Here is a 25,905-nt window from a genome sequence, read left to right on the forward strand (position 1 = left end):
CCAGTCCATTAGTTCACTGATTCCTAGAATGTTCATTCTTGTCATCTCCTGTTTGACCACTTCCAATTTGCCTCGATTCATGGACCTAACATTCCAGGTTCCTAGGCAATATTGCTCTTTACAGCATCGAACCTGGCTTCTATCACCAGTCCCATCCACAACTAGGTGTTATTTTTGCTTTGGCTCCATCCCTTCATTCTTTCTGGAGTTATTTCTCCACTGATCTCCAGTAGCATATTGACCTGGGAAGTTCATCTTTCAGTGTCCTATCTTTTTGCCTTTTCATACTGTTCATGGTGTTCTCAAGGCAAGAATACTGAGGTGGTTTGCCATTCCCTTCTCCAGTGGACCATATTCTGTCAGACCTCTCCACCATGACCCGTTCATCTTGGGTGCCCCCCCCATGGCATGGCTTAGTTTCATTGAAACATGGCTTAGTTTCACACAGCTGTGGTCCATGTGATCAGATTGGCTAGTTGTCTGTGATTGTGGTTGCAGTCTGTCTGCCCTCTGATGCCCTCTCAGTGGCTACCATCTTACTTGGGTTTGTCTTACCTTGGATGTGGGGTATCTGTTCACGGCTGCTCCAGTAAAGGGCAGCTGCTGCTCCTGACCTTGGATCTGGGATAGCTCCTCTTGGCTGCTGCCCCTACCTTGGACGTTGGGTAGCTCCTCTTGGCCACGCTTCTGCTCCGTCGCAGCTGCCACGATTAATCAAGACAGTATGGTGTTGGCACAAAAACAGAAATATAGACCAATAGAACAAGATAGAAAGCCCAGAAATAAACCCATGCACCTATGGGCATCTTCTTTTTGACAAAGGAGGAAAGAATATTCAATGGGGCAAAGACAGCCTCTTCAATAAATGTTGCTGGGAAAACTGGACAGCTACACGTAAAAGAATGAAATTAGATCACTTCCTAACACCATTGTGCTTACGCTACATCACTCAGTCGTGTTCAGCCTGTTTGTGACTCCACGGACTGTAGCCTTCCATGCTCCTCTGCCCATGGGATTCTCTAGGCAAGAATACTGGAGTGGGTTGCCATTTCCTACTCCAGGGAATCTTCCTGACTCAGGGATCAAACCCGTCTCTTTCTGTCCCCTGCATTGGTAGGCAGGTTCTTTACCACTAGTGCCACAACTATGCCTAATTATTTGCGGTAAATGAGTGAAGAAACAGGAATTATTATATTAAATAGCTATCATGGGATGAATGGGGTGTGGGTGGAGAAAGAACCAAATAGTCTGCAGTTCTGATTGCTTTCAGGCAAAGATGGCTCTGTGACCCCCACAGTACAAGTTTAAAACAAATAGAACCACCTGGAATGAAACAAGACCAAAAGAGACTATAGAGTGTGATATGTCAATAGGAAAATGTTCAGGAATGAATTCATTAATATAAGGGTAATAATCAACTAAATACACAAACTTTAAAATACATTTCCAGTTTTAATTTAAAAATAAATTACAGCAAATCTGAACAAAATGTTTTCTACTTCAGTGCATATCTTCTTACCCCTTTGTGTTTGAAATCCAACTAGTTCACACAATCAAGGCAACTGGGCTTTTGACAAAGTTTGGATGAACAATTCACAAAATGTGGCTAATGGATGAGTCTGGGACGCACAGAAAGGAGATAAGCCTTGGCTGGACTGTAAGCATCAGCCTGAAATCATGAACTTAAAAGGAAAGCATTCTCCTTTTGTAGAGTAAAACTGGTAATTCCACTCTCAACCCACCCTAAGGGCAACTTACCTTTTCCAATTTAACTTTACAATACTACTTAGTCATGAGGTAAGGATTTAAAAGCTTTGGAAGAAATTCTTCTGACTCTCCACCCCTCTTTTTCATTCACTTTAAAGTTCTAGCTAGGCCTAAAAGGATCCTAAAAAAACCATGTAACCTCAAATACACACATACACACACACATATATATATGTATACATGTACTTTATATGAAGAAATTCAGGTTAAGGTCCAGGGACTGACCAAATTGACCTGCCAAACGTACACCCTTTATAGCGTCTTCTTGTGTGTTGATAGTAGGGTTTTTTCCTTCCCTTTTCATTAAACCTGCAAAATGACAGGAAGGACAGTACAAATGGAAGGGTCTTCTAAATGCCTTTGATAAATGACAGCACGGATGCCAGGGAGACGTCCATGCGGCTGGAAGCCTGTGGCTCTCTGAGGTGGTTTTAACTTGAGTGCACACTATTATCAAATTGGATTCAGCTGTACACCTAAGATTTGTGACCTTAACTGTCTGAATGTTACGCCTGAATGTCAAAACAAGAAATCACCCGGTGACCCAAGGGCAAGGAGAGGGAAAGGAGTCTCCAAGCTTAGAGTTAGAAAAGGCAGCTTATAATCTCACATCCTGCTTGATCTCTGGCTCTGTTTTAGCGATCTGAGGGTGGCGGTTGTTTTTTTAATGGGTCTCTCTGACAGGGGAAAACAACTGTAATTTCAGAATCAAGGCATGAAGGCGGAGAAGGAGAAAGCAACCCCTGGCCCAGCACCTTATTTATGGTTTCCCTTAAGTCCAATGCCACTCTCTTGCCACTCCCGTGACATACCACAATCCTCGTATCTGGGGCTGCTCCCTTTGAACATACTGGATTGTCACAACCTGGGTGTTTAGGACAGTGTCTGGCATTCAGTAAGAGCTTAATCTATGCTGAATGAAACGATTCTTGAAAAAAAAAAAATCAAAACAAGACAAGTCACCAAGATGGAGGCGGGGGGAGAAAAGATTTCAAACAAAAATTCCATAAACCAACATCCACAAAGGTTGTGACAATTTGGGGGCTACTTCCAAGGGCTTTCAATACATCAGAGTTCTTATCAAGGAAAATAAGGACCAGTTGTTTCTTCAATATTTCACCTACCTTTATGGTAATCCTAAAGCATCTCTTTGCAGCTTCCCTCTTTGACTTCAGGACAGACATTACTTAGGATCTTTTGTCAAATGGGACTCTTTCTGATCAAGGGTGAGCAGTCCAGTGTCCCCTGGACTTATTCACCACATGATCTGGAATCCTGTGTATTCAGGCAGGAGAGATCCAGGATTTGCGTGAATGTGGGAAGGGAATCATATGGGAAAACGTTATATTAAAAAAGGAAATGTATTTGGGCACCAGTCTATTTGATGTCTCTGTGTGTGTGCTCAGTCATGTCTAATCCTGATCCCAGGGACTGTCGCCCGCCAGGCTTCTCTGTCCATGGGATCTTCCAGGCAAGAATACTAGAGTGGGTTGCCATTTCCTCCTCCAGGGGATCTTCCTGACTCAAGAGATTAAACCCTTGTCTCCTGCGTCAGCAGGCAGAATTCTGTACTACTGCGCCCCTCAGGAAGCCCCAACTTCTGACCAAAGGCCAGAACTTACAAGTCATCCTTGTGACTTGAAAGGAACATGCTTCAGATTTCTTTCTTTTATGACTTAGCTTACATCCTTCTATTTTAATGGCCGGATATAAAGCTCATGAAGCCCCTCCAGTCAGTCTGCCTTGCAACTTCTCAGAGGCTGCTCTGGGTTTCAGGTCAGCCCTGCAGGTTGTCTCTTCCTCCTCTTCTCATGCCACTTAAAATCAAGTCCAGATCTTTAAAAAAATTTTTTTTGGCCGAACGACATGGCATGTGGAATCTTAGTTCCCCAACTGGGGATCGAACCCACACCCCCTGCATTGGAAGGGTGGAATTTTAACCACTAGACCACCAAGGAAGTCCCCTGTCTTCAGGTCTTATTAACAATTTGTCCCTAGTTATATACAAGATGCTACCTTTTGGAAAGGGACTGTTGTGTGCAGAACTAATCTGCACTCACCCTCCAAATTATCTTCTAAAAAAACAAAAATGAACATTGATCATGCTTGTGGAGAGCTTCAAATATTATGCAGGCCCAGCAGAGACAAGAAAGGCCCACAGAGTGAGGATCTACTTCACAGAGTCAGCCTCACTTGAACCCCCGGCAGTCTGTGTGGGAGGGATGACCTCCATTTTGAAAGCTGAAAAAAGCTCAAGAGAATTTAAAATAATTCAAGGGGGTGTGCAAAGCTGAGAGAGGCCATAGCTGGGTTGATTCAAACCTGAACGGGTTACTTCTAGAGCCCTGGCTTCTTCACATCTTTCTGCTACATCACACGCGAGTGCTCCGGGTGGAGCCAAAGAGAAAACACAGCACTAGCAAATATGCATTCTCATCCCTTCAGTGACCCCGGACACGTCTCAGAGGCTTTACTTCCCGGATGCTGTGATGAATTTACACTTCTCTCCTAGAAGGAGTGGTGGTGAAACCGGCACCCAGAGGCAGGCAAGCAAACCCAAATTTTTGGAAGTTAAATCTTTCTCTCCCCTGTGTGTGTGCTCACTCAGTTGTGTCCGGCTCCTAAGGACTATAGCCGCCAGGCTCCTCTGTCCATGGGATTCTCCAGGCAAGGTTAGTGAAGTGGGTTGCCCTTTCCTTCTCCAAAGAATCTTCCTGACCCAGAGACTGAACCCAAATCTCCTGTGTCTCCTACATTGGCACGCAGATTCTTTTACCACTGAGCCATCTGGGAAACCCCCCACCTCTCCTGGACCTCAAAGGCAAGGTGACCTGGCCAGGCTGCGCAAGAGTCCCTGGTGAGCATACCCACAGGCTGACCCAGGGCATCCATACCCTAAATGTTTTCTATTTTGCCATAAAAAGCTAAGTAGTACAGAAATTATCTGGGACATTCCCACTGTTGTTCCAGCTAGGGGTAGGGATTGAAGAATTCATCAGGGTTGTCTTCCAGAGATGTTATCCAGGTATAAACTCAATGAGCAAGCTGGGTTATTAGGAAGAGTCTGTAGTAGGATTTTCTGTGTTTAGCCTCAATTTCCTTATCTACAAAATGGTGCGGGGGTATTGTAGGACTTTTAAGGGCCTTCAAGCTCAAAAGATCTTTAATTCTGTGTGGCTGTTTATGCATCTGCTGGTAATATCTGATCCTCTGAATCACTCCACCTTTTCTTCTGAAAAGAGGACTGATGAGGGTACCGTAAACACATCATCGAATCAATTCAACAATCAAGAAGGAATAAATAATCAACGAGAGATATTGCACTGTATTCTCCAGGATAAAATCAGGTTGCAGATGGGGGGCCACCAAACCATTCCAATGAGATCTCGAAGCAAAGCAGTTCAATCCAGACTTCTAAGTCCCTTATATCCAGTGATCTGAGCTCCGAGGTAATAGAAGAAACTGTGCAAAAGTCAGAGCCTCAGGAGTCCGTGGTAGGAAGATGTGACTGCCGTGCAGAGAGGACCGTTAGTCGGGAGTGTGGGGAACTCCTGGGAAGGTGGAGGGGGGCAGTTTAGGTGGGTTGGGGTGGGGGAAACACAGGAGCTCAGAGCTCTCGGTTAAGTCCATGTTCTTCAACGATGATAGCCATTCCTACTTGAAAGCAGCCAATCTCCATGAAAAAGATGTTCTTTCCCACCAAAAAAAAAAAAAGAAAAACCCAGCACAGGGACACCTCAGAAAGAGAGATAATTTTGCTACCAAAGTACTTGATGTTGGTCTCTTCCAATAGGTTATATTACAGGGTGTGTCCACATGAGAAAACAATGTCTTAAGTACAGCTTTTCAGAAGCAAAGCAGGAAATTCCTCTAAGGAGTAGGTTTGTGAGGATTTTCCCAGCACCAACGAAGAACTTATCCAGGCTCCTGGAGACCCTGGTGGTTCTGTGCTGGAGGCTGAAATGTCATAATGGTGAGGGAGAAATACAGGAAGTGGCCAACTGTGGAATTCTACATGGGTTGGAGGAGAAATGGCAGGGCCTCAGGCATGGACCAAAAAGAGGTTTTTGAAAAGACGAAACCAGTGTTGGGCTGGCGAACCCCAATTCCAGATCAGGAAAGGCAGCCAGCAGGGACCCTGGGCAATGAGGACCCTGCTTCTCTAAGGCCAATACCCAGGCATCCGTGGTCCAGGTGCTCAGAGCTCCAGAGAGAGGATAAGATCCTTACTGGGATCCAGGCTCAGAAGAAAGGATGCCAGATTTCCGTACTTTTGGAGGTGGAGGGGGTGGGCCTTTGGCTTCTCTTCGGACAGGCAGTGGGGGCGCAATCTGGTGGGGTGGATACACAAAAGGAGACATGAGTCTTCCCTTTCTTTCTAATTTTGCCTTCTCCTCCACATTTCCAACATTCAGTGTTAGCTTCCAAGTGACCTGAGTTTATCAACACAGCCTTTGCAAGGCAAAAAGGGATATGACTAATTTAATCTCCTCCTTTTCCCTTCTTTGTGTGTGTTGCTCAGTCATGTCCAACTCTGCGACCCCATGGACTGCAACCTGCCAGGTTTCCCTGGCCATGGAATTCTCCAAGCAAGAAGAGTGGAGTGGGGTGCCATTCCCTTCTCCAGGGGATCTTCCTGACCTAGGAATCGAACCCAGAACTTCTGCATTGCAGGTAGATTCTTTACTCTCTCAGCCACCAGGGAAACCTCCCCAAACAGCATTACTATGTGTTCGGCTGTGTATGATGCTTTGCAGCCGCATGGACTGTAGCCCACCAGGCTCCTCTGTCCATGGGATTCTCCAGGCAAGAGAACTAGAGTGAGGTGCTATTTCCTACTCCAGGGGATCTTTCCGACCCAGTGACCAAACCTGCATCTCGTGTCTCCTGCATTGCCAGGCATATTCTTTACCACAAGTGCCACCTGGGAAGCCCATATGTATAGTAGGGGCTCAGTAAATATGTGTTGAATGAATAAAGGAAACTACTGGAGGCCCTTCCAGAATGACTATCCCTCACTCACTCAGGTATGAGTCAGAACTCCTGGCTTATTTCCCTCCTCTGGACCCAGGGTGAGGGCCCTTCAATCCAATGAAAGGTCAGACAGCATCTTCTTCCTTCCCAGTGAAAACTCCCCTCTCTTTCGTCATTTCAGGAATCAATCAAAAAACTGATCAGAGTGGCAAATCAATGGGACAACCTGCCTATCAAAAACCTGGGGAAATGCAAGGTTACATTCCCATGAGTGGTGGGTGCTCCCCAGCCCCAGTGTCCCCTGTCACCTTCCTACCTCGGTGGAGTTCCTCTGGCTGCCCTCATAGGGCTTGCTTTTGGGGGGAGGGGGCGGTGGGACATTAGCCATTGTTGGTCCATCTGTCTGCAACGATGGGGAGCCTGGAAATGACACAAAGTAGATGAAGGCAGAGAGATGAGCTCACCGAGGAATCTCACGGCACTTCCGCTGGCCACTGCCACCCTAAACCACCTGGTCAATCAAATCGCTAAGGTCACATTCTACGGTTTTTGTGGATAGAATGAAGACCTCTTACCCGCTGGGACACACGTAGCACCCTTCCTTCAGCAGAAGGTGTCATGAGAAATTCTTAAGTAAAAATTTCATGTTTTGTTGAAGGGTGTCATTATTACACTGAAGATGAGAATATTTTCTAGAACTTAAGAGTATTACTCTGTTCTCTGATATATCCCAAGTACTTAGGAAAAAACATCTGTCACAAACTAGGTAGTTAATAAATGCTGGTTATATTGGACTATTACAATTTTATCATTTAAAGTAGCAGTCCTCAACCTTTTTGGCACTAGGGACTGGTTTCGTGGCAGACAAATTTTCCATGGACTGTGGTGGCGGTGGGGTGGGGGGAAGGGTTCAGGATGACTCAAGCACATTACATTTATTATGCACCTTATCTCTATTATTATTCCATCAGCTCCATCTCAGATCATCAGGCATGAGATCCCAGAGCTTAGGTACCCTTAATTTAAAGAATGCAATATCTACTTCCTCCAGGAAACCGTGCCTGATTAACTCTGACGTTGGCTGACTACAGTCTCCTGTTTGGGGTGATGATCTATTCTTCCACTGCTCCTTTGTGTTAAGCATCCTTGTACTTCATCTCAGGACTTGTGTACTGCTGAGTCCCCAAACCTGAGTGTAATCTGTCTATGTCTTGTCCTTCCGGACCCTTCTCCACATAAAGCACATGGCTACTTGCCCAACAGTTCCTAAATTACTTCCTGTCTAGTTAGTCCTAGTCCAGCCTATCCCATTTATTTGGAAAACGGGCAGTGAAACCCTGCGAGGCTCCCTGTATTGCTGCTAAGTCATATCCGACTATGATCACAGGAGCTGTAGTACGCCAGGATTCTCCATCCAAGGGATTTTCCAGGCTAGAATACTGGAGTGGGTTGCCATTTCTTACTCCAGGGATTGAGCTGGAGTTCCTACCTGGATTCCTACTCCCCACCCAGGGACTGAACCTGTGTGTCTCCTGTATTGGCAGGTGGATTCTTTACCACTGGGCCACGAGGAAAGCCCCCTGGCTCCCTGTACAGAGAAGTTTAATGAGTCTTAGCAACCTAAGGACTCTGGCCAAACACTAATCTAACTGAATGACACCCATGACCACCAAATTGAACCAACCTATCATCTCAGACCCCTTGTGGCTATTTTGATTAAAAATGGCCCAGATTCATAAACACACTCCATCACCTAGTGAAATGACGATAAGGGGTCTCTACAGGTACACTTACTCAGGGGCCTGGTTGCTTTAGGAGTGAGTGGGGGTGGGCTCAGGGTCGTTGACTGTGGAGGTGAAGCGCCAGGAAATGGTGTCAGCCGATTGTCCGACAGCTGGAGGCTCTTGGGTCTCTGAGATTTCTTGGCTGGGCTCTAGTGGGGAGGTGGGGGGAACAGAGCAAAACATCGTCACGGTGAGGAGTGTCAAACTCATCAATACTCCTTAAACAACCCTGTCTGCAGAGCAGAATCTTGTTAAAGGGCAAAATTCCAGGAGCCCTCTGTAAGTTTACCACACTAGCACGTGGGGGGTACACGGGTGAAGACACAAATAGGGAATCACCGGCCCACAGACTCTTTTCTGGCTAGCCAATGGGCCGTGTCATTTAGTCTGGAGATGAGCTACCCTGATTCTCAGGGATACCTGGTCCCACCACATTTAACAACATGATGTGGCTTATGGAAGAAAAAGTACTTTTCATTTTTTTTTAAAACTAAAAGAAGCAAGATGACAATGTTTGGATGGGCTCATAGAACATGGTGGTGAGAACCACAACTCTAAGCATCAATCCACATATTTTCACTGAGGGTAGATCTTGCGCTGTTACTGATTTAGAGTTGGATCTCTGTACATGGTTTTCTTAGCACCATCTGAGATCTGAGCACATCCTAGGCTGCTGTGTCCTGAGAAACCACTCCAGGTCTCAACCTGGTCACTCACAGTTATGATGTCAATGGTAAAAAGCCTGCCTACAGGGAACACGGTGGAAAACTTACAATCATCTTGTTTTGGGTTTTTTGTTTTTACCATCAGATCAGGTTCTGGCACTTTCTCTGCGATGACCTGGGACTTGCTCAGACTCCAGTCTTTAATTTTGAACTTGCTCGCCCGAGTCTCACTCTCCTCTTTGAGGGACAGATCTTCCACTCTGGCCCCTGACGAGGCCCTGCGCTCCAAAAGTGGCTCCAGGATGGACCTATCAGGGGTGGGAGAGGGAAGGATTGGGAGGCTGGGGTCAGTGGATGCAAACTAGTATATAGAGGCTGGATAAACAACAAGGTCCTACTTCACAAGCATAGGAAACTCTATTCAGTATCCTGTGATAAACCATAATGAAAAAGACTATGAAAAAGAATATATATGATGTATAACCAAATCACTTTGCAATACAGCAGAAATTAACACATTATAAATCAACTACATGTCAAAAAAAAAAAAAGACTGACCTGTCAGCTACAAATAAGGACAAGGTCAGAAAACGCTGATCACCTGACAGTGACAACTGATGCCCAAAAAAACCAGAGGATATGAGTCTTTAACAGCACCTTAACCCGTGGCTTCCTTCTCAGGTTCTAAATCTGAACTTCCGACGGCCAAGTGAACATCTCAAGGTCAAAAGCACAGAAATGAGGCCACCCAAGCACATCAAGAAAACATGAGTGGATATTTATCTTACGCTAGGAAGATAAGATCTTACTAAACTTGTAGGTAAAGACAGAGTTCATACAGTAGCAGATGAACAGCCAGCGTTACACAGTGGATAAGAGCGCAAGTCCCGGGGCCCTACAGCCTCCGTTCAAGTCTTACCTACATTTACTTGCTGGGTGACCTTGGGCAGAAAATCTTTTCATACCTCAGTTTCCTTATCTAGAAAAATGGGGATAATACAGTAATACCCATCTCATAAGGTTATTAGGGCTTCCCTGGTGGCTTAGACAGTGAAGAATCTGCCTGCAGAGTGGGAGACCCAGGTTTGATCCCTGGGTTGGGAATATCCCCTGGAGAAGGGAATGGCTACCCCACTCCAGTATTCCTGCCTGGAGAATGCCATGGACAGAGGAGCCTGGTGGGCTATAGTCCATGGGGTCTCGAAGAGTTGGACACAACTGAGCAACTAATACTTTTTTCACTTTCAAAGTGTTATTACAAAATACTTACAACAGTCCCTAGCAAATAGATGCATGCATGCTCAGTACGTCCAACTCTTGGTGACCCCATGGACTGTAGCCCACCAGGCTCCTCTGTCCATGGAATTTCCCAGGGAAGAACACTGGAGTGGGTTTGCCATTTCCTTCTCCAGGGGATCTTCCTGACCCAGAGGTCGCCTCTGTGTCTCTTTTGTCTCCTGCATTGGCTGGCGGATTCTTTACCACTGTGCTACCTGGGAAGCCCTGGCATATAAGGGAACTTCTCAAAAAAAAAAATTTTTTTAATTACAATGACAAATTTTCAAATGCCATAATAAGAATCATGATTAGATGCTAATATACAGAGGGGAAGAATTTGATGAGAAACAAGAGAGTCTAGAGATATTTTGAATTATCTCTCCCTAAACTGTTTATCAGTTATAAAGGGAAAAATAGTAAGTACTATTTTAATTTAAAAAAAAATTTTCTTTTGGTCACCCTGTGTAGCATGTGGGATCCTAGTTCTCTGACCAGGGATCAAACCCACACCCCCTATATTGGAGGCAAAGAGTCTTAACCTCTGGACTGACAGGGAAGTTCAATGATGTCTTCATACTCATTGGGCAAATGTGGGCAAGAGCAATAACCCACCTTGCCTAGGGTCACAGCAAGAAAAGAACCCCAGTCATCTGCTCTGTGTTTACTGACCTAATAGATCAGCAATTACGGGGTCTCTGGTTCTCAATAGCTACTTGAAAAAAAAAATCTTTTTTTTAATGGGCCAGAGTTCAATTAAGAAAAGAGTCTCACTGAACAGAACAGAACTTCTACATGACTCTTTGCAACCCCATGGACTGTAGCCCTCCAGGCTCCTCTCTCCATGGGGATTCTCCAGCCAAGAATACTGGAATGGATTGTCATGCCCTTCTCCAGGAGATATTCCCAACCCAGGGATTGAACCCAGGTCTCCCGCATTGCATACAGATTCTTTACCATCTGGGCCACCAGGGAAGCCCTTCCACAAAGTAAATAGTATCTCTTTAACAGCATGACTGAAACCATAAAAGAGAAAAACAAACCAGGTATTATTTAATCTTTAGGAATTTAAAAGATTAAAAATAATCAAAATACCTAATATAAGTGAATATATCATGAAAAATGATATAGTCGCTCATACATTTCATATGGCATTGCATATTAGTATTTGTGATAATACAGCAAGAATTATAAAGAACCTAAAAAAGAATGAATTTATGTATATGTATAATTGAATTACTTTGTTGTCTACCTGAAACTAACACAACATTGTAAATTAACTATTCTCCAATAAAAATTAAAAAAAAAAAAAGAACTGTAAAAAAATACCTCTCCTGAATAGATCATACATGCTTTTGGAAGTACAGGCTATACTCCATGTTAAGCAAAAGGCTTAGAAATGATATGAGAATATATCTTAAGTGATTGTAAAGCTAAATGTACACAAATATATGCTACAATTCTTAATAATATAAATGCATTTTATATTGATACAACCTAAATGCTTTTATGCTAAATTTATAATGAACTTTTATGATTATCTGTTTAGAGTGACACAGCTAAAACGTCCTATTATAGGGAGAAGAATTAATTATGGCACATTCATATGCTGCAATGATAAACAGCCATCCAAAATGATGAAAAAAAAAATAATAAGATTATATAGCAGCATGGAAAGTGCTTATAATAAAAAGACAAAGAGGAAAAAGCAAATGACCAAACTCTATCTGTGTGATAATTGCAACTATGTAAAGATATCTATGTCAATGTAAAAGGATGGATAAATAATTTAAGAAATATAAAACATTTAATTTCCAGGTACAAGGCCATTTGAACAGGTTATTTTTGTGGTATCGCTATTATAGCATAGAATTAAAAGATTTTAAATTAAGTTTTAAGTCAAAAGATTTAACTTACATTCAACATTAAAATTCACAGTGATGTTAAATATTCATCATTTATATAAAATTAAGCAGTAGGTCACAAAACAGTACGTGCAATGCTTTTCCATTTGAACACAATTATGAATTCACTCCTTTAAAATATTTTAAGTGTGAACATATGGAAAGGCACTCCATGTTTCCAGTAAGTAAGGTTGAACATCAAAAAGCCATAAACTCAATCCATAAATGTAACATATCCCAATAAAAATAACAACAGGATTCCAGACAAGTTAATTGAAAAACAAGCACCAAGTAAAACTACCCAGACAAATTCTGAAAAAAACCTATTAGACACTTAAAACCCTTTAAGATCTACAGTAAATGAGAATGCATTAGCAGAAGTGCATGAACCACATAGGTAGTTCTAAGAAATGGGGGGAAAGTCCATGAATAACCTAAAGAATATACTAGAATTTGATTTTTTTTTTTTAAATAAGGAGGACACTTCAAATCAGTAGAGAAAAGATGGTTTGCTCACTTAACATTATAGGCGAGCCAAGCATGGAAAAAAATTGGGTCTATACTTCATACCTTATAGAATAAACTTAAAAGAATCATAGATTTTATTATAAATAGTGAAACTGTAAAATTAGTTTTTCGTAGTCTTACAGTAGGGAAGGACTTTAACCATGATATAAAATCCAGAAGTCATAAAACCAAGTATTAACGTATTTGACTGCATTTAAACAAAAATCAGCACAACTAAATAAAAACTTAGAAGCAAAGTCAAAAGAGAAAGGAAAAACTGGGGTACTATTTCAACTCAACACAAAGGGCCAGAATCCAACAGAAAAATGCACATGTGTGACCACAGCTCACAGAAAATAGAATATATACAAGCTACTAAACAAATGAAAAAATGCTCACACAAGAGGAAAAAACCACAAACGCAACAAAACAAAATCCCCATGCCAAGAAAACATTTTCCACCTATCGGATTGGCAAAAACTAAAAGGCCTGATGATACACAATTTGGTGGCAAGGTGTGAGTGGCCAGGCACCCTTGCACATTGCTGGTGGGACTATAAGTGGTTATAATCTCTGTGAAAGTCATTTTGGGAATAATTTTGAGAACTGCAGCTATATATGTTTAACAGAGTAATTTCACTTCTTGACTTTTTCTTATATTGATATAATTAAATATTTACAAAGTAATTTTTTCCATTCTTTTTTAAAATTAATTTTTATTGGATACAGTTGCTTTCCAATGTTGTGTGAGTTTCTGCCATAAAACACAGTGAATCAGCTATAGGGATACATACATCCCCCTTTTCGGATTTCCTTCCCATTTAGCCGATCACAGAGCCCTGAGTAGAGTTCCCTGTGCTATCCGGTAGACTCTCATCAACTATTTGTTTTATACACAGCATCAGTAATATGTATATGTCAATCCCAGTCTCCCAATTCATCCCACCCCCAAAATAATATATACTGAAGATGATTCATTGCTATCACTACTGTGACAGTAAAAGGCTTAAATCAATCAAATGTCCATCAGGAAACAATGATGGAGTGTTTTACGGTGTAGGAGTATCATCAGATATCTAACCACAAAGAAAAGAGGAGGCTCTCTTTGTTCTGAAATGGAATAACTTCCAAGACCTAGTAAGTGAAAAAAGCAAGGCAAAGAGTATTATATACCACCATTTATAAATCAAAAACATGTGGGAAAGGATATATATTTAGGAACTGCTTCTGTACAGACAAAAAGCTGCTAGAAAGGCACCAAGAACAGAACCGGGGGCACTTCCCAGGCAGTCCAGTGCTTGGGGCGCCAAGCTTCCAACGCAGGGGACACGAGTTCAATCCCTGGTCGGGGAACTAAAGAGCCACACGTCCAGCAGGGCAGCCAAAAAGCAGAACAAAACCTGAACCTAATATCACGGGCCTCTGGAGAGTGGTAACGATAAGCTGGGAGCCTGGGACTGACGGGAGATTTTTTTCATGATACACCCTTTCATACCTTGCAAATTTCATATGTGATTATATTTCCTATTCATGAAATAAAATTTCAAATTATTTTTAAAAATTGAAATAATGAAGGATTTCTCCAGGGGCCTACTGGTCAGGATTCCCAGCTTTCACTGCCATGGCCCAGGTTCAACCCCGGGGCAGGGAACTGAGATCCCATATGCCACCTGGTCCAGCCAAAAAAAATTTTAATAATGAAAAACAAAAGGCAAGCAATAACTAGAAATTATTGTGAGACAAACTAGGATATGACTGGGTGGGTGATAGGGTGTGATAGGATTACGGGTGATTTTTTTTCTATTTTTCATAACTCTTGTTATTATCATCTAAATAATGATATTCCTCATGAGGAAGATGATGAGAAAGATCCCAAAACTAATAACTCAAGTACTGTGAGTTATTTTCCTATGAAGATGACACATCCACATTGACCAAGTTTCACTTGGGTGACCAAAGGCAAACACTAGGAAAGATTTACCCATCCTTCTCAGCAATTAGAGACCAAAGCCTTACCCATCAGATCCTGGTCGGGAAGGAGCGTTATCAGATGAGTTAGAAGAGGTGGAGATCACAGAGGAGGCCACTGAAGTGACGGACAACCTCCGCAGCGTGGACGACATGATGTAGGGGATCATCATAGACCCTGTGCGGCTTTGCTTCCGGTCGGTCAAGTTGGGTGGCTGAAGGAGAGATGACCCCTCATGGTTAGCTGGCCTGGAATTTAGCCCCTAGCAACTGGCACAGTTCCCACTGGTTTACGGCCAGTCCCATCCGTGTCGGGGCTGGGACCCCGTCCTGGTAGGCTGGTGCCTGTGCTTCACTGGCTGTGAAATACTACAAATACTTATATTCTTCTTCTGTAGTTGGAAGGATTTTATTGACATACTATTTTGCTTATTATAATATGATATAATGAGATATTTTGTAATTGTATATCACAACATCCTAATATTTTAAAGTCTAAGTTGTGAGTTCATTTTCTGTATATTTAACAACTCTACATTTATTTTGTTAAAGTATAGTTGATTTACAATGTTGTTAAGCTTCTGATGTACAGCAAAGTGATTCAGATATATATATATATAAAATTCATTGGAAGGACTGATGCTGAAGCTCCAATACTTTGGCCACCTGATGTGAAGAACTGACTCACTGGAAAAGACCTTAATGCAGGGGAAGATTGAAGGCAGGAGCAGAAGGGGATGACAGAGGATGAGATGGCAGGATGGCATTACCGACTCGATGGACATGAGTTTGAGCAAGCTCCGGGAGTTGGTGATGGACAGGGAAGCCTGGTGTGCTGCAGTCCATGAGGTCACAAAGAGTCAGAAACAACTGAGCAACTGAACTGACTGATAAACATATATATATATATATAAATTCTTTTCCATTATGGCTTATCACAAGATATTGAGTACAGTTTCCTGTGCTATACAGTAGGTCCTGGTTGTTTATCCATCCTACATATAATAATTTGCATGCATCTGCTAACCCCAAACTCCCAATCCATTCCTCCCTCACTCCCCCTGTGTAGTCCTCCGCCACTACCTTATATTCTTAGTTATAGACACAATTTAGGTTAAACCTGCCTTGTTTCTAAGACTAGAGAAAAATTCACCCTGATTTTCTGCCAGTCCCATGAAAAGGGAAAAGCCAAGATGTTCATTACCCATCAATAGGATAGCAAAACCCTTTGTCTGCTTCTCCAACTTAGCTTCTGAAAGAGCTAGAATAACAAATACTGGAATAACAGAAGAGTTTAAGATTGAAACTATAAACCTAAAGCTTATCCTGGTGAATCCTAGGAAGTAAAGGAACACGGATCTTTTGTCATAAGACATGTCTCTGGTAGGACTGATTATCCCCATAGGCCACCATATCAAATCCAAATCTTAATACTGACCTGGGTCTAATAAAAACTCAATTCACTGAGTGAAAGCCAAGTCTTTACCATCTAGGAATTTGTGTAAAAGACAAATGTTCCTAAAAGAAAACTGGCAGCAAGTTAGGAGGTAAATTCATAGGAAGGCCTGACTAAACACTTGGATGACTATGAGAGAGGATCAAAAAGACACTTGGGAGAAAAATAAAACAGAGATGGAGGCGTGGGAATTGGGGAACAGCAATACATGAAAAGAAATTCAGAGCTATGATTTGAGGAAAGAGAATTTTTAAAAATCTGGAATTCAAGAATTCAACTTTTAAAGAAAGTAGGATATATTTATGTTAAAAAGGATAGCTAAATGAAGCTGGAACCCAGCATACCATCAACTGTAGGAGAGAAAAGGTTGGCCCATGTACCCCTCCACCTAATTTCTTAGGAGGAAAAAACAGAAAACTAGCTGTGAGAAATTTTAGGTGTAGTTGCTAAGTTGTGTCTGACTCTAGCAACACCATGGACTATAGCCCACCAGGCTCCTCTGTCCATGGGATTTCCCAAGGAAGAATCCTGGAATGGGTTGCTATTTCCTTCTCCAGGGGATATTTCCAACCCAGGGATAGAACTCAGACCTCTTGCATTGCAGGCAGATTCTTAACTGACTGAACCACCAGCCAGAGTGAGAAATGTTACAATTATCCTTAAAACATCATGAAATCTGCTATGTGCATTGTCAAATGTAACTCACAATTCTTTCTCCTCTTCCAAGGTGCAAATGGTGTGAACATTTCACCAAAACAAAAAATAAAATTAAAAAAAAGATTAGGAAAAACTGTAAGAGTTGGGCTAGATAGGACACAAGTACGTAGCGTCTGGGATCCGGAAATTCCAATTTCTAGCAGTGTGGTTTCCACAGTGTGGTCCTTAGACCCACAGCACCACCTACTGCATGCTGGAAGTGCCAATTCTTGGGCCTCACCCCAGACCAAGTGAATGAAAATCCCAGGGAATGTGGCCCAGCGATCTGTGTCTTCACAAGCCTTCCAGGCTGTTCTGATGGTCATTCAAGTTTGAGAACCACTGTCCAACGCAACAACAGTTGAAGGTCATCAAGAGCAAACCACGCCTTCTCCGACCCAGCCCTCCCTCTCCCACCCCGTGTTTTCAAGCCATTCCTAGTCTACTTTGACTCACTTGGCATCTGAAAAATGGATCAGTATCACAAACAGTAGAAGAGACTAGAAAAAGGTCAGGAATAAGAAAAGCTCATAGGCTGTTGAGACAAAGCCTACCAGTGTTATGACCCCATAGCGCTTTTCCACTTTCTCCTTGAGTTCCCGGAAGCAGGAAGACAACCGGTCATGCAGTGGCTTTAGTTGCTCCGTCAGCTTCTCCCCATGGATGCGGATCCCCTCTGTCAGCAGAGGCATCTGCAGAAAAAGGCATGAGAGGAATGGGATGAGGTTTAGGAAGAGGGATAATTCAGATTTAGAGGCTGGCGGAGGATGGAGGGTAGGGGTGGACAGGTCAACTGATGGACATAGAACATATCAAATGAAAACGCTGGTTCTTAGCACAGGGCTTGGGAACCAGATGCCCTTGGGTTAAAGGCGCAGAGGCATTCACACACCTAGGACACAAGTAACCAGGGGACCAAGCAAGGCAAATCCACATGAGCCTGGGGAGCTTTCTGGGCAGGAGCAACTGACAGGTTTCATCTTGGACTGAACTGTATGACTGCATTTCCTCCCACTGTTTACAGAAGTAGTGAAAGATAGAATCTGAGACCAACAATTTCCAGATGGAAACAGATGCCAGTAAATCAACTGGGGGAGTTTAACCTCCCTGCTAAGAAGACCGCTCCCAACACTGCACAGTCTAATGAAATGCTCTGCCTGTGTCACTTTGCCAAATAGACAAGATAGGTTGTGATTCTAAGAGTTTAAATAAAAAAGGAACCCTAAATGGGGGCTTGTAGATGGATGCCCCAGAGCAGGGGTCTTCAACCTCTGGTCTGATGGCTGATAATCTGAGGTGGAGCTGAGGTATTGATAAAAGGAATAAAGTGCACAATAAAGCAATGAGCTTCAATTATTCCAAAACTATCACTCCCAACCCCCATCTGAGGAGAAATTGTTGTCCACCAGAACTGGTCCCTGATGCCAAAAAGGCTGGGGACCACTGCCCTAGAGAGCATCATGCAAGGCAGTCTCCCAAGGAGCATGGAGGGCTGTCCACCACACCTTCCCTGGACACACCTGCAAAGCTATCAGCCGCTTTAGCAGCTCAATCTTCTCCAGGTCTTCAGGATGCTCCTGCAAGTACTTATCTGTAAAAAATGCCTAAAAGGAGAGCATGGGAAAGTATTGATTAGAATGCGTTCCTATCTGTATATTTGACGCTGAAAGGAAGGGGAGGGAAATGGGAAGGGGGAAACATGTCCTCTGTTCCCTCTGGTGAACCAGGAATGATTAAGTAAACATAGATTCCATTCCTGGGATAGCCCGTAAACTACCAGAGTGGACAATTCAAAAAGCAATGGGATATTCTGTAGTCTTTCTAGAATCATGCAATTCCTAGCAAGAGTACATTCTTAACCATACACATCACATACACATCAAATCAACAGCACCAGTAGAGAATGCCATTCATTAAAATAAATTCCCCAAAGAACTGAGAAAAGACCAAGTGACAATATCAAAAAGTTATTCATGAGACTAAATGACTAGATTTATAAAAGAGTGAAAAATTAACAGGCTGAAGATGTGGCTGAGAGTTTTCCTGCCTTGCAGACTCTATCACAATTCCTGAAGATATGTAAAAGATTTAACACTTTTATTCATCATCAATCCGAAAGGCTATTTTTAAGGACAACATGAGAAATGCTATAGATGTGGAACGATATTGAAAATATTAAATGCAGGTTGCATTTATTACGTATGTCAAGACCACGTCACCCATGACATCATCAATAAACCCTGATGGAAAGGCCCTATGATAAGGAAATAAACCCAAACTCAACCTACAAACATAAATGTTATATGCAAGATCATGTTAAAGACAGAATTCATTAGGGGAGAAAAACCCAAGTCTGTGGTGAACATTTGTGCTCCAACAGAGTTCAAAACTGGAGTTATCTATTTCCTCCCTACACCATAACCATCAATTCTAAGAATGCTTTCAGAGACCTGCAAATTTTCCCCTTACTCTTCTCCTCCACTCCTCAGAAAGACCACCCCATTACATGAGATCCAAGAGTTCCTAAAACTATAGGACACAGTTATAAAAGAGGTCAGTCCATTTTCTGCAGAAAACAGAGTATGTGCAAACTTTTTCCTTGATTGGTTGAGCTGTGCCCCGACCCCCAAGGCACAGGTTGAAGTCCTAAGCCTGGGACCTCAGAATGTGACCTCATGTGGTCACAGACTAACTGCAGAAGTAATGAGTCAAGATGAGGTCACGTTAGAGTAGGAGGCACCCTTAGACACTGGGGTCTAACTGGTCTCTTTACAAAGAGGGGACGTGAGAAGACAGATACCTATACACAGAGAGAACACCACGTGAAGGGACAAGGAGAAGACAGTAATCGACAAGGCAAGGGATGCCAGAGGTTGCCTGCAGGACTTCCCTGGTGGTCTTGTGGTTAACAATCTGCCTGCCAATGCAGGGGACATGGGTTCAATCCCTGGTCGGTGCAGATCCCACATGCTGTGAGGCAGCTAAGCTTATGCATCACAAGTACTGAGCCCCTACTTCAGAGCACAGAGCTGCATCTACTGACCTTACAAACGCTGCAACTACTGAAGCCCACGAGCCCAAGAGGCCACTCACCTCAACGAGAGAAGCTGCCACAGTGAGAAGCGCGTACACCCCAACGAGAGAGCAGCCTCTGCTCTCCACAACTAGAGAAAAAGTCCTGGAAGCAACAAAGACTCAAGACAGCCAAAAACAAATAAAATTTTTTAAATAAAGCAAAGGAAGCCAGTAGCCCGCAGAAGCCAGAAGAGATGCAGGGAGCAGACTCATCTTCACATGCCTCAGAGGGAACTGATGCTACAGACTTCTTGATTTCAGACTGTGAGGCAATCAATCCCTATTGTTTTAAGCCACTCTGTTGGTGGTATTTTGTTATGGCAGCCCTAGGAAATGAATATGACAGAGAATATAAATGTATGGAATCCAAGAATCACAAATAGGAAATGGGACATTTATGGAGCAGCTTGTTATAGCAGATTCATATTTAGAGGGATTATCGATCTAAATGAAGTATTTAAGTATTTGCTTAAATCTTCTGCCACCTTTCAAAATATATGTACTTGGAACTTCCCTGGTGGTCCAGTGGCTAAGACTCTGTTCTCCCAATGGAAGGAGCCCCGTCTCCATCACTGGTCAGGGAACTAGATCCTGCAAACTGCAACTAAAAAGATCCTGCATGCCACATCTAAGACCAGGTACAGCCAAATAAATAAATAATTAAAAAATACATGTAGTTCAGGGCTTCCTTGATGGCTCAGTGCTAAAGAATCCCCATGCCAATGCAGGAGGCATGGGTTTGATCTCATGTCTGGGAAGATCCCACACGCCAGGGAATGACTAAGCCGGTGAGCCACAACTATTGAGCCTGTGCTCTAGAGCCCATGGGCCGCAACTACTGAAGCCTGCGTGTCCTAGAGCCTGTGCTCCATGATAAGAGGGATCATTGCAATGAGAAGCCTGAGCATCGCCAACTAGAGAGTAGCCCCCACTTGCCACAATTAAGAGAAACGTCTGCACAGCAACAAAGACCCAGCACAGCCAAAAACAAACAAAATATTTTAAAAGTACAGGTAGCTTACATTTTTGAAAGGTAATTTTTTTTTTTAACCTATAATATGCTCTAAAATTCCCAAAGCATCAGTTGAGTCACAGATCACCAGAGCAGAGTGCTCTGAAATTAATTTTTCTAGCAGAGTCCTACCTCACACCACAAAGGGCTGATAAATTACAGCAAATGGTTCCTGGGTTCCAATGACTAAGGCACTGATTAAAGAGCTGCCCTAAAATAGGTCACCTGTATCAAACTGATAATGATGGATTCCCCAACTGATTGCAATAGCTCAAGGTGATCCATGAATTTACTCTTTTCTTATACTGAGAAATATACAAAGTCATACATATTAATGAAAGGTATAAACTAATATTTTTGAAAAGTTCTTGAAATAAATTTGTTTATGTATACTTCCTTTCCCTTTTCATTTTAATTTGAAGATGGTCATAGTGGAAAAATTTGCTATAAAATTATATAATAGTCACAACAATGAGGGCTTCCCCGATGGCTCAGATGGTAAAGAATCCACTTGCAATGTGGGAAACCCAGGTTCAATCCCTGGGTTGGGAAAATCTGGAGGAGGAAGTGGCAACCCACTCCAGTATTCTTGTCTGGAGAATTCCCATGGACAGAGAAGCCTGGCCATGGAGTCCATGGAGTTGCAAAGACTTGGACATGACTGGGCGACTAAGCATAGTACAACGAGGCAGACAAATGCTGCTTGATTCCACCTACAGAAGATACCCGTAGTAGCCGAATTCATGGAGTTAGAAAGTACACTGGTAGAGGCCAGGGACCACAGGATGGGTGGATGAGGAATTAGTGTTTAATGGGGACAGAGTTTCAGTTTAGGAAAGTGAAGAATTCAGGAGATGGGTGATGGTGAGATGTGAATGTAGTTAGTGCCACCGAACTGTACAGTTAAATATGGTTAAAATAGTATGTTTTATATTATTTGACTTTCACAATAAAATTAAAAATAAAATTATATAATAGTCACCAATATTGGCACATATAAATCAGAGTTTAGGGCGTTCTGAAAAAAAAAATGAATACTTGGAAAGACACATTAAAATTTGTGCCAGATAGCTAATAGGAAAAAAAACACACTGAAATCATTATAGTATTTAAAAAACGTATTGCCTTCTGGGTCCTAATATTGAATTCCATTGAAACACTGGAAATTATTACTGAACCCTCACATGGGCAAACTAGAACTGCTCTCTGGTATTGAGTCCTTACTAGCTGCTGAGAATAATAAGATTAAAAAAGGCTGAGAGAAGAGAAAGGAAGAGAGGACAGAAGAAAAAAGATCTTTGCAACAACACACTCAGAGCGGGAAGCCCAGTTTATCAAGAACACTCAAATCACACGTTTCATCCCAAATAGGCAGAGAGAGACAGGAAGAAAACGGACACTCATCAAGCTTCTACCACATGGCAGGCGCTGTACAATGCTTCTTGTAGACGGGACGTCCCCATTCCCCACATGGCTCCTGTCGGTTATGTATTTTCCTGACTTTTTCCAAATATGAAAACTGGGGCTCAAGAGAAGTTAAGTAACTTGCCCAAGAACACACAGCGGCCAATGGGAAGCCAGAACTGGGTCACAGGAGTGACTGATTCTGAAGCCCCTCATCTTCCCAGGACACTGTGTACAAATGTAAAGACAGGAACCTACAAGCTGCAGACTTTCAAAGATGTGAACATGCATCCGCATGTCCAGTCACATGAGCCAGTTCTTGCGTCTGGCGTACACGCTCATGTGCGTGCATCCCCTCCAAGTGGTTGTGCTTTTGCGTTCTTTGCTGTACAGAGTACAGAGTACACAATCAGTATTTCAAGCCCAGGATGTCTGGAACCAAGCGTGAAACAGCTGTAATGTAGCTAGTACTACTATACTTTCAAGGTACTGTACTGTAAGATTAAACATGTTTTATTTTTTCTGTTTATTTACATGTGTTATTTGTGAGAAAAGTATTATACACCTATGATAGTACTGTATAGCTGATTACGTTAGTTGGGTACCTGGGCTAGCTTTGCTGGATTTAACAAACAAACTGGATTCACACACATGCTCTTGGAATGGAGCTCATTTGTATGTAAGGGACTTACTATAAGAGAATCAGCCCATTGAACCTCTGCTTGCCCTTCCCGTCTGTCTCCTTCTCTTCCCCCTCACTTTCTGCGCTACTCAACAGGGGTGTTACTTGTTATATTTATATTCAAGAAGCGTTTAGTCCCTCAGTCATGTCCAACTCTTTGCAACCTCATGGACTGTAGCCCACAAGGCTTCTCTGTCCATGGATCCTCCAGGCAACAATACTGGAATGGGTTGCCATTCCGTTCTCCAGGGGATCTTCCCAACTCAAGGACTGAACCCGGACCTCCTGCATTGCAGGCAGATTCTTTACTGCCCAAGCCACCAGAGGAAAGGTTTTCAGGAAGATTCCCAAATTATTTAGCTACTGAAACCATACCTAACAATTAAAATCCCTCTATTAATTATATATACTGAATGCATTACTGCTGCTGCTAAGTCGCTTCAGTCATGTCTGACTCTGTGCGATCCCATAGACGGCAGCCCACAAGGCTCCCCTGTACCTGGGGTTCTCCAGGCAAGAATACTGGAGTGGGTTGCCATTTCCTTCTCCAATGCATGAAAGTGAAAAATGAAAGTGCAGTCGCTCAGTCGTGTCCGACTCTTAGTGACCCCATAGACTGCAGCCCACCAGGCTCCTCCATCCATGGGATTTTCCAGGCAAGAGGAATGGAGTGGGGTGCCATTGCCTTCTCTGACTGAATGCATTACCTCCACTTAGATGGTGCTTCACCCAAACCCTATACAGTGGATTCCCACACGGTGAGCATTCCATTCATGCATTTCTAGAGTAACAGATAAGACACTTACTTGAACTAATTTAACTGTAGAGCCAGGGCCAGCATTTGTCCATGAAACCAATTGCACACCATGTCAGGGTGGGGATTCCTAGAATCTAGTTTCAAATAGAGTGTGGCTCTGTGTTTCCCACAGACGCTGCTTCCTTTCTGGGGCATCCTCAGGTCTAGAGTCCACTCGAAAGCTTTCTACCTTCCAGAGGAGAGAGGGAGTGGGGGCTGGAATTCACAGGTAGTGAATCAAGCAGAGGTCCACCAGGTTGATCTTTTGGTGATTCTACCAGACACTGGCCTGACCCTGGCTGGGCAGCTGATGGTCTCTAGGAGGTGTGAGCTCAGGAAGCAGCTTGCCATTCATTTCATTTGCCCATTCCTAAAGTGGGGAGCATGAACACCTCTCAGAGAAACTCTAAGAAACTAATTCGCCAGCGGCAGAAGGCCACTGGAGAAGGAGGGAGAGACACACCCAGCCTGGTGGCCCCATGGGGTTCCCAGGACGCAGCCCACCTACCTTCTCGTAGTTGGAGAAGCCCCCCATGACAGCCGGGTCCACGATGCCATTGAGCAGCATAGAGAGGGGGTGCACAGACAGGGACCGGTCCCAGGCATGCTGCTGGACACAGTTGCTGATCTTCTCATTGGTGAGCTCCATGGTTTCGATGGCATTCTCCAGAGGACTGATTTCCTCCTGTGACAGAGCGCGTGGGAGAGGAGAGACATGGAGCTCCATGGTCCCTTCTGGAGAAAGCCTAAGCCTTCCACTCAACAGGGACACAATTCCCACCAGGCTCTGGAGGAGTGATGTTTTGCTTGTCAAGGTCATGTTTATTAATAACTGTGGGCTACAGTCCATAGGGTCACAGAGAGTCAGGCACAATGGAGCAACTGAGCACATGGCTGGAAGGAGCGTGTGATTTTTATGGGGTCAGGGTCAGAATGCAGAGGTCTCAAGACAAGTGAGCATGGTAGGTAACTCTTTAAAATAAGCCCAGGTTGTGACAGGGCATAGAAAAAGGGCATCTAATTCAGGTTGGGAGTTTCAGAGATGGCTTCCTGGAAAAGCTGGTATCTAAACTCAATCTCAATGGGAGTTAGGTTAAGAAGTGGGGAGAGGGCATTCTGGACAGAGAGAATGACCCAATGTCATAGAGGGTTGAAACAGCACAGAATAAGCCATTTAGTTCCAGGCATAGAAGAAAGTAAAAGAGGGTTTTAGTCCCAAAGACCTTGTCTACATGTGCTAGGAGCATGGGCTTTCTGGTCTAGGCACTGGGGAGCCATGGCGAGGTTCTGAGCATGAGTGATACAGCCAGATTTCCACTATGGAACTCATACTCTGAGGCAGAGAGGAAAAGACCTAAGAGGCCCACCAGGCAGGGTGGGGCCATCAGGAGCCTTTTTCCACACCATCAGCCAGAGATGAATGGGAGTAGAAACAGTGCACCTTACATAGTAGCAGGGCTGGGGGAAGAACAAACCAAAACAGACTTAATAAATATTAGAAAGGTAAAACAACCAGCTTTGGGGAGTGCTGAAGATGGATGTGAGAGGTGGACTATAAAGAAAGCTGAGCGGTAAAGAATTTCTGCTTTTGAACTGTGGTGTGGGAGAAGACTCTTGAGAGTCCCTTGGACTGCAAGGAGATCCAACCAGTCCATCCTAAAGGAGATCAGTCCTGGGTGTTCATTGGAAGGACTGATGCTGAAGCTGAAACTCCATTACTTTGGCCACCTGATGCGAAGAGTTAAGTCATCGGAAAAGACCCTGATCCTGGGAAAGATTTGAGGGCGGGAGAAGAGGACGACAGAGGATGAGATGGTTGGATGGCATCACCGACTCAATGGACATGGGTTTGGGTGGACTCTGGGAGTTGGTGATGGACAAGGAAGCCTAGTGTGCTGCTATTCACGGGGTCGCAAAGAGTCGGACACAACTGAGTGACT

The 25,905-nt window shown here is 43.4% G+C and overlaps 1 protein-coding gene across 2 annotated transcripts in view; it reads right to left on the bottom strand.

Moving 5' to 3' along the window:
• Positions 1-1,432: 1,432 nt before the first annotated feature.
• DOCK5 (dedicator of cytokinesis 5) overlaps positions 1,433-25,905 on the bottom strand; it is a 275,156-nt gene continuing 250,683 nt past the window's right edge. For both annotated transcript variants that reach the window (XM_061163865.1, XM_061163866.1), the window contains 8 exons: positions 24,474-24,650; positions 18,517-18,600; positions 17,551-17,688; positions 14,893-15,059; positions 9,330-9,498; positions 8,536-8,674; positions 7,058-7,161; positions 1,433-6,098 (listed from right to left, as the gene is read on the bottom strand). In XM_061163865.1, the coding sequence (XP_061019848.1) occupies positions 5,994-6,098; positions 7,058-7,161; positions 8,536-8,674; positions 9,330-9,498; positions 14,893-15,059; positions 17,551-17,688; positions 18,517-18,600; positions 24,474-24,650 (1,083 nt within the window). In that variant the 3' untranslated portion in view covers positions 1,433-5,993. The remainder of the gene's footprint in view (positions 6,099-7,057; positions 7,162-8,535; positions 8,675-9,329; positions 9,499-14,892; positions 15,060-17,550; positions 17,689-18,516; positions 18,601-24,473; positions 24,651-25,905) is intronic.

This window comes from Dama dama, chromosome 16 (genome assembly GCF_033118175.1).
Source record: "Dama dama isolate Ldn47 chromosome 16, ASM3311817v1, whole genome shotgun sequence".
In the NCBI taxonomy this organism is placed as follows: Eukaryota; Metazoa; Chordata; class Mammalia; order Artiodactyla; family Cervidae; genus Dama; species Dama dama.